This window comes from Balaenoptera acutorostrata, chromosome 6 (assembly GCF_949987535.1).
Source record: "Balaenoptera acutorostrata chromosome 6, mBalAcu1.1, whole genome shotgun sequence".
Lineage (NCBI taxonomy): Eukaryota > Metazoa > Chordata > Mammalia > Artiodactyla > Balaenopteridae > Balaenoptera > Balaenoptera acutorostrata.
The window spans coordinates 16,517,718-16,532,675 of NC_080069.1; the positions used below are offsets into that span (position 1 = coordinate 16,517,718).

The 14,958-nt window shown below is 52.9% G+C and overlaps 1 protein-coding gene across 2 annotated transcripts in view; it reads right to left on the minus strand.

The window, feature by feature from the left end:
* BMP1 (bone morphogenetic protein 1) overlaps positions 1 to 14,958 on the minus strand; it is a 40,078-nt gene that overhangs the window by 9,922 nt on the left and 15,198 nt on the right. For both annotated transcript variants that reach the window (XM_057548174.1, XM_057548175.1), the window contains exons 9-15: positions 7,792 to 7,894; positions 6,195 to 6,311; positions 5,787 to 5,932; positions 5,490 to 5,685; positions 4,083 to 4,208; positions 2,953 to 3,113; positions 2,344 to 2,524 (exon numbers count right to left, since the gene is read on the minus strand). In XM_057548174.1, coding sequence (XP_057404157.1) covers positions 2,344 to 2,524; positions 2,953 to 3,113; positions 4,083 to 4,208; positions 5,490 to 5,685; positions 5,787 to 5,932; positions 6,195 to 6,311; positions 7,792 to 7,894 — 1,030 coding nt within the window. The remainder of the gene's footprint in view (positions 1 to 2,343; positions 2,525 to 2,952; positions 3,114 to 4,082; positions 4,209 to 5,489; positions 5,686 to 5,786; positions 5,933 to 6,194; positions 6,312 to 7,791; positions 7,895 to 14,958) is intronic.

Sequence of the window (14,958 nt, forward strand, 5' to 3'; positions counted from 1 at the left end):
TCTGCACATGCACTCTCCCATGAACACAGAAACTGACACACAGAGGGACACGTGGTCACAGGCACGGGTACGTCACACACACATATTCTCCACTCTCTACATGGTCATTTTGGGTACTGTGTGCCTGGAACGGAGGCAGGCATTCAGGGAAGGGGAGTGGACACACAGAATTCCAGAGATGAGCCCGAGGTAGAAAGATGCCTGCTGACATTCACATGGCCAGGTGGAGTCTGTGACGACGGCGGCCCTGTTCCGGGTCTCCCTTGGGAGAGGGGCCCGAGGGCTGGAGCACTGGCTCCCAGATGGCCCTGCTTCTCCAATCCACTCTCAGGTGAGCCAGACCCCATGGGACCCAAACAACCCAAGGTCAAGAGGTGGAGTCCCCAAGTCCTTCCCCAGGTCTCCTCAGTTAGAGCATCATGAGGGACCCTGACAGAGGGCCCTGTGGAAGCTGCCTTTGCACAAGCCCTGTGAGAATGTGGGGGTGATGGGCACCCTACAACCCATCCTGGGGTTTCACCGAGTAACTCACTGATGACTATGCTGGGGGCTTCAGGAGTCCCAGCTCATGGAATGAGCAAAGACTGTCCTGAAATTGACCCCCATGCCTTCCTCATATTTGCACCCCAGAAACCGAGTACAGTGCCTGGCACATTGCAGGGGTAAAAGAAATACTTGCCCAATGAACGAGTGAGTGGGTGAGTGAGTGCTGAGTGCAGTATTGAGAGCTGTGAGCCCTGAGAAAGGGCTGCTTTAGTGCCCAGAGAGGGGCTCTGCCATGGTTGGGGGCAGCCTCTCCTGGGAGCCAGGGATGCAGGTTGCAGGAGGGGCAGGAGCAGGGAGTGGACACGGGCTGGGACAAGGAGATGGCACTCACCCTCCAGTGCCAAATGCCCCGGAAGGTGGCTGGGGTCACACTGAAGGTCTTCAGGCTCTCTCTTCTTCTTGCCTTATGGTCTCCTCGCTGGGTGTCCCAAAAGTCCAAATAGCCCCCCTCCTGGGGGGTCAGAGTCAGATGCCCTGGACTCTGAGGGCTGAAACTTGATGCCCAGCGGTGAGGGTCCTCTGCAGGTTTCTTGTGAGAAGGGGCAGTGCAAGTGTGCATGTGCAGGTGTGTGTGTGCGTGAGTGTGCGTGCACGTCTGTGCAGAGCTGAGGGTGGGCTGAGGGTAGCACAGTGTCGGGCCAGGGCAGGGCAGTAACCGTGGGTGGAGAGCCCTGGGCTCTAGGTCTGACAGATGTGGTGCTGGTCCCCCTCCGTGCCCACCCCCGCAAGACTGGAGCAACAGAAGGGCAGGAAGAGACAAGAGTAAGCAGGTAATGGTTTCCCTGGGGCCGAGCCCATCCCTGAGTTGATGTTACGTCCCCTCAGCCCTCTGGTGAGCACCTCACACGGGTTCCAGGTGGGCCCAGGGAAGAGAGGGAGTCGCATTGCAAGGGTCTCAGCCAGCAGTGGGGCAGGGGCTGTGAGGCACTGAAAGCAGAGCGGGGTGGCTGGCAGTGCCAAGCAGGGAACCAGTGCACAGGGGCAGTGCATGGCATCCAGTGGGGCAGGCGAGGGTGCAGGGCGGCCACATAGGGGACTTGAGGATGCAGGACCCTGGGCAAAGGAGGGGAGAAGGAAGGCAGCGTGGACCCGGCAGGAGGCTTCTGGGCTTCCTGCCGCCCATGCCTGGCCCACCAGGCGTGCTGGGGATGAGGATCCCTGGGCTGCTCCCCGACAAACTGTCTGCCAGCCCACGGCCTCCTGCCTGCCCGGAGATGGGGCCCTCAAAGGGACTCGACCCCTAGCCTTACATGGGGCAGCTGTCAACAGACATGTGCTGGCTGGATCTGAGTCCCCCACCGTGGGCCTCGGGGGAGTGGGAAGGCTTTGGGGTTGAGGGAAGGGAGGCTCCTCATCGCTTCTGAAGGCCCCGGCATGACCCCATTTGGTGTGTGCAGGTTCTGATTAAAGATCCAGCCGCTGCCAGATAATCTGCCCCACAGTCCAATGCAAACGCCCTCCTCTTCTGCATGCGGCAGTGCCCGGCCTCACTGAACTCCCTGTTCTCAGGGCCTGACCTCTCTCGGGTCTTGGCTGGCGGCCCCTGAGGCCTGGAGCGCCCTCTCCCTTCCTTTCTGCAGGCCTATGTCCTGCCCGGCCTCAGGTCAGCTCCCATACAGCCTTGAGGGCTCAGGAATAGCGGGGTTCAGGCGGGGAGGGCTGTCCTGGTGGTGGAGGGCCAGTGCGGAGAGCAGGGGACAGACCCTGCTGCCCGGCACCAGAGGGGCTGCAGAGTACAGGGGTGCAGCGGCAGGAAGAAAGGGATGCGGGGCTCGGAGCTGGGGAGTCCGGGGTTACCTGAGAAGAAGTGGGCCTTGAAGCCCTTTTTGGAGACTGTGTTGTCGGACTTGAACTCCACACGCATGTTGTTGTACTGGGAGGTGATGACCTCGGGCTTCTCGGAGCCACAGAACTTGCCGTGCAGCTTGGAGTCGGCCGTGAGTCCGCTGCGCACCTCCACGAAGTCGTACTTGCACACCTGTGGGGCAGTGCAGCTCCAGGCCCACCTCCTCCAGGAAGCCTCTCCTGACCACCCTCACCTGAGGAGGCTCCCTGTTCTGTGGGTCCTTTCGCCTTTAGTTACCTGCTTTGCCACATCTAACAATTCAAAAAGTGCCACCCCACCCCATCAGTTCCTCTTGTGCTCCCCACACAAGCCCCCAGCCCTGCCTCTCCCCACAGGTTTCTGGACTCCATGTCCTTCATTCCCACGTGCCACGTGCTCCCTGGCCTTCGTGCTCCCTGGCCTTCAAGGCCCTCCTCCCTGAGCCTCCCCTGCTTCCTCTGAACCCCCCTCCACCTCTACATTCCTGGAGTATTTCTTTCGGAGGGTAGGAAGCAGGCACCAGCCTGAGCTCGCATGCCTCAAACCTCCCTGCGTCTCCTCAGCCCCAGGCGGGCACTTACATCATTGCCCTCGGTCTCGAAGAAGTCAAACTGCAGGGAGATGCGGTACTGGGTGGGCGCCACTAGCTGCCAGATGCAGTTTTTGTTAGGGGGGTACTCCTTGGGCCAGCCCGGGCTGGTGATGGAGCCATTGAGCTTGGTGAGGAATCCACCACAGGCAGCTGGGGGGACAAGGGAGGTGGCGTCACCCACCAGGAGTCCCGGCTCTAGAGAAGGGCATGGACACAGGCTGGGGTGCATGAAGGAGGAGGAGTGGGTTTGTGGGTTCCCCCAGCCTGGGGGGCTTGTATGTGGTCTCTATGGGGAAGAAGGGAAGGAGGTAGGGCGAGGGGGGTGTCTTCAGAGTAGGAGGAGTTGTGTGGTCACTTCAATTTTCTCTATGAGAGAAGAGGCCAGGCATCTGCTTAGAGGTGGGGGGGGTGGGGTGAGGGGCTCCAGAAAGGCAGTACCAGTGGGCAGGGGGCGCTGGGAGGGAGGCAGAGGGGATGGGGCTGTGGGGGAGGATGGGGAGGATGGAGAGGAGGGCAGGGAGGACCGGGAGGAGGGCAGGGAGGACCAGGAGGAGAGCAGGGAGGACAGGGAGGAGGACAGGGAGGACCGGGAGGAGGGCAGGGAGGACTGGGAGGATGACAGGGAGGGCTGGGAGGGAGGCAGGGAGGACTAGGAGGCAGGGACTTGGAGGCACGGAGGGAGAGGGAGCTGCTCAGAGGTGAGTGGAGAGAAGCCGGGCAGCAAGATCAGGCTGAGCTGGAGTCAGTTAGCTAGAGAGTGTTTCACTACCTCCTGGGAATATTTATAATGAGAGGCTGGAACTCAGTGCCTTTCTAAGAACAGTGGTTTCCAAATTGTGGGTCATGACCTTCTGGTGGGTGATGAAATCAGTCAAGATCAGCTTTTAAAAAGAAGAACAAGAAATGAAAACAAAACAAAACCAGAGTACATCACACCTGGTCACAGTGTATTCCAGGGGATTGAAACATACAATGTATTCCTTATCCATGAGTAGTGACCAAAGTGCCAGGGAATCCTAGTTTTTCTGGAAAGGGGTCTGTCCAAGGGCAGAAGAGATCCGGGCTGGAGGGTTTGGGTGGGAGAGGGAACAAGGTCCTGGGCAACCTGGGGGCACTTACCCTCGCAGCGGCGCTTGTCAGGGGCCAGCTCATACCCAGGGTCGCAGCTGCACTTGTAACTGCCCAGGGTGTTGAGACACCGCTGCTCACAGCCCCCGCGGTTGGGCCGAGAGCACTCGTCCACCTCTGCGGTCGGAAGGAAAGGGTGTCAGGGACTCCCAGCCCGGGGCCTGGGTCCCTGCTCCTGCCCTCTGCTTGAGAGTCAAGTCCAGGGTCCCTCAGGCTGCTAGGACCACCCCCAGTCCCATTCCAGGGGGAGGAAGTCAGCTGTGACCTGCTCAGAACCCCACTCGGTCCCCAGGGGATCCTGTCTGTGACAACCCCAAAGGGACAGGCAGTGCCCTGAAGGAGGGGACAGGTGGGCCCATGGAGCCTTCCTTCTGACCACACTGGCTGGGGCGGTGGCCACCACCATTCACTGGGGCCTCTCGTGTGCCGTCCCCGGCTGATTACTATTCTTTCACCTCTGCTTCAATCCCTACATGAAGCCTGTGATGGAGGGGCTGTAACTGTGCCCAGCTTACAGATGAGGAAATGAGGTTTGGGCAGAACACCCTCAATGCCCAGGGTCACACCAATAAAAAGTCCATGCTGCCTTGTCTCCTCCCTGAGCTCCTACGGTACTTCCTGCCTGCACATCTCACCAAGATTCCTTCAGTGCAAACTTTTGGACTTTAAGGCAACTCCTGAATTGTTATGTCAATTCTCTGTCGAGCACCTACTGTGTGTGTCAGCTACTTTTACCTATGTTTGTCATTTACTCAATGAGGTATGTAGTTTTTCAGTGGGACCTTTTCTGCCCAGTTAGGTCATAAATTCAAGGGCAGGGCGCCAGGGTCTACAAATCCCTCACAGTGTGTTGAGTGAGTGAATGAGGAACGAATGAAGCCATGGCAGCACCATTCACAATAGCCAAGGTGTCCACCAATGGATGAGGCTAAAGGAAATGTGGTTCAGACACACAGTGGAATACTATTCAGCCTTAAAAAAGAAGGAAATTCCGCCATATGCGATAACACGGATGAACCTTCAGGACATTATGTTAAGTAAAATAAGCCAGTCCCAAAAAGTCAAATTCTGCATGATTCCACTTACATGAGGTATCTAAAATAGCCCAATTCATAAAATTAAAGAGTGGAATGATGGGTGTCCAGGGCTGGGGGAGGGGGAGGTGGGGAGTTATGAATCAGTGGGCATAAAGTTTCCGTCAAGCAAGGAGATCTGCACAGCACTGTGCCTTGGTCAGCAATACTGGTCTGTACACTTACTTAGATGTGTTCCGAGCGTAGATCTCACGCTAAGTGTTCTTACCACAATCAAATAAAATTTTAAAAATAAAAAGAAGGAACAAAGGAGGTGGGTTGGCCACAGGAGTGGGCCGGGGTAGGGGAGCGGGGAAGGAGGCACCTTTGAAAAAGTTGACGGCGAAGCCAGCTTTGTTAATGGACCCATCAGAGACAAACTTGAGCCAGAGGCGGCTGGACGTGCTCTTGATGTCGTCCGGCTTCTCATAGCCGCAGTAGCGCCCGATGAGGGTGCTGCTCTCGCTGTGCCCGTCGCGCACCTCCAGATAGTCATAGGCGCAGCTGTCGTGGCGCTCAATCTGGGGGTCGGGGGCTCCGTCAGCAGGAGGAGCCCTGGCGGCCCAGACCCAAGCCCCGGAAGCCCGCAGGAGGTGGGCCGTCCTGGGGGTCTCTGACCCACCTCAAAGGACTGGAAGGTGAGGCCCACATGGAAGCCCTCGGACACCTGGATCCGCCAGATGCAGACTTTGCTGGGCCGGTAGTCGTCTGGGTAATTGGGCGACTGGATGTGGCCGTTGTCCTTTTTCACATCTCCCCCACAGATGGCTTTGGGGACAGGGGACGAGGTGGGAAAAAGAGGATGTCGGTCAGAATGCTCTGCAATGTTCGAGAGCCCCTCTACCCCCTCTTCCAGCCCTGCCCACCCACATCCCCAGCTTCCCAGTGCCCCTGGCCCTGGCCAGTCCCAGTGGGATCTCTGCTTCCTCCTTCACGGGCCCTCGGCCTTGCCCCTGGGGTGCCAGGAGGGAGTGGTTCTAGGGTGTCCAGGGACCCCACCTCTGACTCCCCCGTCCCCCTGCCTCGGTACCTTCATAGACCGCAAAGAAGCCTTTCCCGACCCAGTTGCTGCTGCTGCGGAATTCAACCCAGAGGCGGCTGTCGGTGGAGACAATGGGCTCCGGGAGTTTGCCCCCGCAGAAGCGGCCTGCACAGACGGCGCGGACAGGGGGCAGTGAGGCCCAAAGCAAGGCCCTCTCCCTTCCCGCACCAGGGCTGCGCCTTCAGGAAGCCCTCCCCACCTCTCTGAGGGGCTCAGGGGCTCTGGCCCTGGTCTGCACTTGAAACACATTCAAGTTGGCCCGCATCTGCTCCAAGGTCCAGTTTGGCCTTGAAGAGCCAGAGTCCACTCTAGAAGATCTCATGCCCTTGAGGGAAAGGATAGGAGTCTGTTTCTGGAAGGAAAGGTAACTCCTCACCTTAACCAACGGTACCTGTGTTTTATTTACTTTTTAAAAAGAGCATTACCATCACTACTTATCCTTTCTTATTTGCTCTCCATGCAAACAAGTAATAACCAAAAACAAACACAGTTTTCTTTTGCTCAAATGCAGGGGATGCCATGGGACCCCAAATAAATCCCAGAAGCCGGGGACTGGGTCAGAAAATATCCTCTTTGAAATAAAACCTGACAAGAATCCACATAAGCAGATGAGGCTGGCCATCTGTGGAATTCTTTGTAGTCAAGAATTGACTAGGGATGATTTGTGTGTTCGTAATAAGATGGGTGTTTCCCAACTTTCAGCAATGGACAGAGGGTGCTGCCCTAGGAATGTAAGTTATGAAAAAGAAACTGCAAAAAAAAAAAGAAAGAAAGAAAGAAAGAAACTGCAATCTTGGAAACGCTAACACTTCTGTAGCAAGAAGTGTCGTAATGACAGCTGCTTTGGGTGACTAATAAGAAATATTTGAATATCAGAAACTGGGGGAAAAAAAGAGATGGTTAGCGAGGATTTCTCAGCCTGCTTCAGGCAGAGGCTGTGAGACAAAGTTCTAACGCTAATGAGCGGTCCTGAGCTACTTAGGCTCACATCCAGATCGAAGAAGGAGAATGCATGTAGCTCCTCAGGCTCTAGCTCTGTGTTCATTACAGCATCTTCTGTCCTGTGGTTCTGACCCATCCATCCCCCACTTACCCACTCCCCTACCCCCCGAGACAAAGCATCCTGTGCAAACAAATTTGGGCGACCGTGCCAGGAATGTAGGCCTCTGTGGTGCACCAGGCTGCATTGTGGGCACCCTCAGGCCACATCTCGTAGACAGAAAACGGAGCCTCTGAAATTGCCCAGAGAAGGAAGAGAGCCTGGAGCTGAGAGGACGGGCCTGTCCATCTCCCTCTGTCACCCTGTGTGACTCCCCACACCTATACACTGACAGCCACCCTCTGAGGGAGGCCTGGAAGCCCGTACTGAGGACCCTGAGGTCCAGACTGGGGAAGAGACTTGCCCAAAGTCACACATCTAGTGATGGAGCCGGCAGCACTGACTATACCAGGACTCCTGGTTCCCATGCTAGGGTGCTGCCCTTAGCCAAGCGCTGGTGTTGGGGGGAGGATGCGGAGCGTGTCATGTGAGTAGTTCTAAGAAGGACGCAGCTGTGGAGGCGGTGAGACGGGGCTGTGCCGGTACCTCGGAGGGGCGCTTTCCTCCAGAAGCCGTCTCGGACCTCCACGTAGTCGTACCAGCACAGGCGGCTGCGGTACAGGTCCATGGACGTGAAGTTCAGGATGATCTGGGGAAATGGGGGAGGAAGGTGTGTAATGGCCCACACATCGCCTGCCGGCCTCGCCCACCAGCCCCATGACCGCTGCCTGCCTCGCGAGGCTGTTTGCCATGGGTTATAAATAGTTAAGTGCTCCAGAAAGGAGCTCCTGGCACAGAAGTGTCCCTCGTCCCCAGCCATCTGCCAGTTCTAGTCAGCATTCCTCCCAGATACCCCAAGCCAGGCCTCACTTAAAATGCACAGCCTCGTTGAAAATATGTTTGAGACCTGGGGTCTCATTTTACTCATCTCCTTAGTAAGGAGCCGTTGCTTAGGGTTAAACAAACCCAGCTCTCCTCATGGTCAACTTAAATAATATAAATTACAGCATCTTTAGAGGGAAGAGGTCTCCTTGGTGAGAGGAAGGGCCCAGGGCGGCATGTGGGACCGGGGGCAGGGGGCGGTCTGAACAGGAATGAAGGGTCCAGAGAGGAAGAGCAGAGGGAAGAAGGCCTGAGTTACCCATTATCACGTATTTACTGAATGCTGGTTCTAGGCAGGGCTCGTGCTACCCGCTGAAGGGAATATCAGGTCTGTATGCCTCCCAAGAATGGGTTTAAGACACTCAACTATACTTCAGTTAAAAAAAAAAAAAAGGGCTTCCCTGGTGGCACAGTGGTTAAGAATCCGCCTGCCAATGCAGGGGACATGGGTTCGAGCCCTCATCCGGGAAGATCCCACATGCTGCAGAGCAACTAAGCCCGTGCACCACAACTACTCAGCCTGCGCTCTAGAGCCCACGAGCCACAACTACTGAACCTGTGTGCTGCAACTACTGAAGCCCACACACCTAGAGCCCGTGCTCCACAACAAGGGAAGTCACCGCAATGAGAAGCCTGCGCACCTCAACAAACAGGCACCCCCGCTCGCCACAACTAGAGAAAGCCTGAGCACAGCAACGAAGACCCAGTGCAGCCAAAAATAAATAAATAAATAAAAGAAAAAAAAAAAAAAGATATGTCTTTGTCAAGGAACTTAGGACTTAGAAGAATAAGACATATGCATGAAAAGACCACCTAGTGAAAAACTCAACACTCCAGTCATATGAGCCTGGGTTTGAATCTCGCCTCTGCATAAAATGGTGCATAAAATGGTGCATAAAATGAGGAAAGAGCATCTCACCCTAACACAGCAATTCATCCGTACAGATACTGCCCTAAGCACCTCCTTCACATAAACTTATTTCAGCCCTTGAACTCATCAAATGTTCACCTAATACTGGAGGAACGTTTGATACCTCGGAAAGTACCAAGTCTCCCCAGCAGGGGGGCATATGAACAGGTAGAGAAGCACACTTCCTAGGAGGGAAACTGCTTCTTTAATAGTTTCTGGAGTGAGCCCTGAAGCCTGCTGTATGTTCAGAGTCCAACAAGCAGGGACTCCAGAGAATGGCGCCCCCATCTGTGAGGAGTGTGCAGTGGGCAGGAGAGGGCCCAAGGGGCCCACCTGTTAGGTGCTAGCTGGGTTCCCTGCTGGAGGAGAAGGGGACAAGGGTGTCCATCTCCCCTGCGGCTCACTGCAGTGTTAGAGGCAGACAGAGTGGAGGCCAGAATGAAAAAGATCCCACGGGTGCTGGCAGTTGCTGTCTGCAGCCAATACTGCCGCTGGTCAAGGAAGAGTTCCTGGCTCATGGTCACTTTAGCACCGACCCCGTCAGAATTCTTGGCGTTTTCTTTTTTTTTTAATTTTAATTTTTTATTTTATTTTATTTTTATTTATTTATTTTTGGCTGCATTGAGTCTTCGTTGCTGTGCGCAGGCTTTCTCTAGTTGCAGCGAGCGGGGCCTACTCTTTGTTGTGGTGCATGGGTTTCTCACTGCGGTGGCTTCTCTTGTTGTGGAGCACGGGCTCTAGGTGTGTGGGCTTCAGTAGTTGTGGCACGCGGGCTCAGTAGTTGTGGCTCACGGGCTCTAGAGCGCAGGCTCAGTAGTTGTGGCGCACAGGCTTAGTTGCTCTGTGGCATGTGGGATCTTCCCGGATGAGGGCTCGAACCCACGTCCCCTGCATTGGCAGGTGGATTCTTAACCACTGCGCCAGCAGGGAAGTTCCTTCTTGGTGTTTTCAGTATCCACCTGCACTATCCTTCCCATTTCCTGACCTTTGCATTCCCTAACCTCCTCTCTCACCCTCTCTCTGCCCCTTCTCAGCCAGCACATCATGCCCTGGACCTTGTTATCATCCATAATCTTAAATCCAAGGACCCCACTCTACATCCATGTGCCCCAATCCTTCCTTGCTCACTCCCTCTGTACACAGAGCTCAACGATCCTTCCAGTTCACTGCAACCTTCAGTCTACTGAGCCTGTTGTACTTTCACTGCCTTTCACCCCCCTGGACTTACATTTCTTCTGAGCTAGCTTGGAACCCATGGTCCATCTTTCATATTTTCTTTTGATTCACACATGAGTTTAAATATGTTTGTGTTTGGGGGGGCTTTCATTAATTTTGTTACTCTGAGATGTAATCAAGTGAGATCATGTTTTGAAAAGTGCATTACAGGGGACTTCCCTGGTGGCGCAGTGGTTAAGAATCTGCCTGCCAATGCAGGGGACACAGGTTCGATCCCTGGTCCGGGAAGATCCCACATGCCGTGGAGCAACTAAGCCCGCGTGCCACAACTACTGAGCCCACATGCTGCAACTACGGAAGCCTGTGCACCTAGAACCTATGCTCTGCAACAAGGGAAGCCACTGCAATGAGAAGCCCGTGCACCGCAAGGAAGAGTAGACCCCACTCGTCGCAACTAGCAAAAGCCCACGTGCAACAACGGAGACCCAACACAGCCAAAAAATAAATAAAAATTTAAAAATTAAAAGAAAAGTGCACTATATTACTCCTTTTTTTTTTTTTGGCCGTGCCGCATGGCTTGCAGGATCTCAGTTCCCCAACCAGGGATTGAACCCAGGCCACGGCAGTGAAAGCCCGGAATCCTAACCCAATATTTTATCTTTTTAGAAAATGACCAAATATGACCACAGAGGAAGTTTAATTCACTATGGAATCCTCGGTGCATGGCACATAATAGTTGTTTAATAAATATTTCTTGAATAGAATTTTGCTTTTTGGAATCTATTCTAATATACTTGCCCAAGTGTATAAAGATTTAAGTTTCAAGGTATTTATTTTGGCAGTAATGAAAGCTTGGAAAAACTTAAATCAGCATCCATCAAGAGACCTGAGGGGATGATTAAATAATTAAATTAAGGGCAATCAAGATGATGGGATGCCAAGCAACCACGAAAGTGATTGAGGTAGATCTATATGTGCTGACATGGAATGATGACTGTGATTTATTGTTGAGTGAAAGGCAAGTTACAGAAGGCCACACACCCACACCCACACCCACACCCACACACTAGAAGGGTCTGGAAGGACATCTCAAGTGTTACCAATGCTTAGTTGTCTCTGTGGAGTGGGATTTGGAGGATGATCAAGGGGAGAAAATTCACTTTTTACCTTAGGCATTCCTATACTGCTCAAAATTTTTACAACATGCATATGTTATCTTTATATCTAGCAAACAACAAAAATACCTTTCGAGGAGCTGCTGGGTGGAAGAAGGAATGCAGAGGGCCGAGTGAGGGCTCCCTGACTCCTAAACTTACACCCTTAACCCCTACTCCACGTGGCCTCCTTGGGCCTGCCAATCAATTTCACTCAGCAAGCAGCCCTGAGAACGGCAGCCACTTTCCCTTCCTCCCCGGAAACAACTGTGACTCTGTCCAGGGGGGGATGGATTCAGGCCTCCGAAGAAGAAACCGTGCCCAGCCAGCAGAGCCCCACAGGGCCCACCCAAGACCTGCCACGGGCAGGAGGAAGCAGAGGCCACCTCACGTGGAAGGAAGAGACCTGGGCTAGCAGTCAGGGGCATCCTACAGGGAGGCGCAGCCACGGCTATATTGAGACCGGAGGTGTCTAATTAAGACTTGTAACAACTTCTGTCGTGTGGAAACAGCTGTGCGCTGCTGGCAGGGGCACTGCCCTCTGCCAAGGAAAACTGGGCCAGCTCTGCCACTTCCTGGCCGGTGACTCCGGCCCATGGCTTGACTTTGTGCCTCGCTGTCTCTGTCTGAAAAATGGAGGTGACCGTAAGGACTCCACGGGGGAGTCGGGGGTAAATGAGCTACGGGTACAGAGTCCCCAGGGGCACCCTGCGTGTGGGAAGTATTCCTCATGCTTGTTGGGTGCTCTCAGGGAGGAGTTGGGAGAACACGCCGACCCTGGGGGACCTGTTGTCTGGCTTCAGTCCGATCTTAGGCCTCATTTAACTCCTGTTTCCTCATTTGACTCCTCCTGTGGGCCTCTGTTTCCCTTATCTGTAGGATGGTAACGGGAATAGTACCAGCCTCATAGGACTTAGGGGAATTAAATTAATACACGTGCAACTTACGACCTTGTCTGACACGGGTGCCATACATACGTGTCACACGTCCACACGACAGTGTGTGCCACTTGATACGCGTTCATTTCACTCCTGGAGTTGAACTTGCTTAGATAGTTTGATATTGGGTTCACAGGACGGTCCGGATCAGAATCCAGGAAATAGAGGGAGGCAAATGAGGTACCCGGGGAAGTTGACCAGGGCTCACTCATTTAATAGATCAGGACCGTAGAATGATACTAGCAGCTAACGTGGATTGAATTCCCACTATGTTCCAGGCAGTGCCCTAAGCACTTTATGTACATTAACTTGTTTAATCCTCGTATCAACCCCTTGAGGGAGGTACTATCACGAGGCTCATTTCACAAATGGGGAAACAAAGGCACAGAGAGGGCAAGCAACTTCCCCAAGATCGTACATCCAGTAAAGAGCACAGCTGGGCGTCAAACCCAGGCACTCTGGATCCTAAACTTATACCCCTAACCTCCATTCCACGTGGCCTCCCCAGGCCTACCAATCAATTTTGCCCAACGGCTGTGCAAAGAATGAGCATCAACTTTCCCTCCATGCTCAGAGCTCTACGCCCTTCAGTGCCTGAGAAGAGGGACTTAAGGGAGGACCCAGCCCAGGCCTTGCAGAGGAGGGATGGGAGGGGTCATCTCTGCCCAGCTGGGGGATGGGAGGAGGCAGAATTTGGGTTGGACCTTGATGGGAATGAGGGTGGATACGGCCAAATCCAAAAACATTTTAAGTTCTTATCTTCTTGGCTCCTCTGCAACATTTGACTATGGTCTCCTTCTGAAACCACTTTCCTGCTCATAAAGGAGTTCCCTTCGTTGCTTGGGAAACACTGTAAATCCTCTTCAGGGCAGTTGCTAATTACGTGCAGTGTAAAGACTTGAGGATCCTCCAAGAAGTCCTCCAAAGTGGCTCTTTCTCCTGTTTGACATCCCTACGACTTGCACAATTCTACGAGATAAGTTTTACATTATCACTTGCATGTCTGGCAATAAGCTGAGAACTGGTAGGCTAGTGAAAAACAACCTCTCAGGAGTCAAATAGATGTCAAAGTCCATCCGCTAACACACGTGGATTTATTTAAGGTTTACTGTTGAAAGAGTAGACTTTGGAGTCAGATAGTCCTAGAACTGAATGCTGGTTCCACCATTGCTACCTGAGCAAACTTGGCCAGATCTACTCCTGCACTTTAAGCCTCAATTCCCTCCACTCTCCAGTAGGGATAACAGTACCCACGTCATGAAACAGTTGTGAGGAATAATGAGATCATGCATGTAAGATGCCAGTACTTTGGCACATAATTGGTAAGTAACAAAGAGTGGCCATGCCTATTTTATGATACCATCCTCTTCTGGCTCCCCAGCCTTTAAATGTTTCTGTCCCCCAGGGTTCCATCTTTGGTTCAGTTACAACTCTACAATTTCAACCAGGACCATGGGTGGGTTTTACTTTTTGCATTTCTACAATCATGCATTGGTTAATCTGGAATTTTTATCCATAGCCCACTTCTCTCCCTGGAGCTCCGGGCAGGCCTCTGAAAAAGGATGGGGAGTCTTGTGGGAGCTATGAAGGGAGCAGGTCCCAGGCACAGAGAGCCTCCTAAGGCAAGGCCATGTGCTCACTAGGGACTAGGGCCAGCCCATGCCAGCCCACAAAGCAAGGAAAGAAGAGGGTCCTGACCAAGTTGCCATATGCCTGCCAACTGAGCAAACCTCCTGAATGGGAAAGACAGTGATGCTCTACCCTACTCTGTGCTCCGCAGGGCCGGGGACTGTCTCATGCACCTGTCCATCCCCAGGGCTGGGCCCAGCACTGGGCACCTAGTGGCCACACAAGTTGCCAAAGTGCACTTAGTTGTTGGAATGGGACAAGGCTTTGGAATACACACAGTATTTCAATCACAGACTTTTATGTCATAATCCAGGATCTATGAGATCTTGGGCAAGTTAATTTTTCCAAGTTTGTTTTCTCATATACAAAATGAGGCTAACATTAGCACCCAGCCTATAACGTTGTGCTAAAAGACATAACACAGAGATTTAACACATGCCTGGCCAATCATATGCTCAATAATCATTAGTTGTTATTATTATTATTGTTATCCGTGGTGAGATTTCCAAAGGCTGGAAACCCTCAGCAGAGGAATGAAGGAATCCAGGGCAAGGTCACTACAAGCCAGTGAAAAGGACTGCAATTTTTAACTTAGATTCAGAACAAGAAGAAGAACAAGGAAGGGATGGGTTCACTTTTGAGGGAAGATGGTAGAAAGTTAACCAAGGGAGATAGGGAATTACTCAGCTCTCAGTAAAAGTCTGTCGTAAGTGAGGATGATCTTCAAATTATAAAAAATAAAATCAGCATTGTTTGGAAAGGAAATAGAAGCTCAATAATACAGAAGGAGAGTCAGCGAGCGCCTCTTTAAATTGGCTTTTGCCTCTAGACTCAAAAATGACATCAGAGGACATTCAAATAACTTGCAGATGTGAGCAGTGTCTGTAATCTTGAGAACTCAGAACAAAATCTTTCCCAGTTTTCAAAAGGGGTTTGTATGCATGCGTGCATGCACATGCGTGTGTTGGGAAGGGGGTTTAGAGTGAATTCTGGGAATTGCAAACCACTGAGTTCAATGGTGATC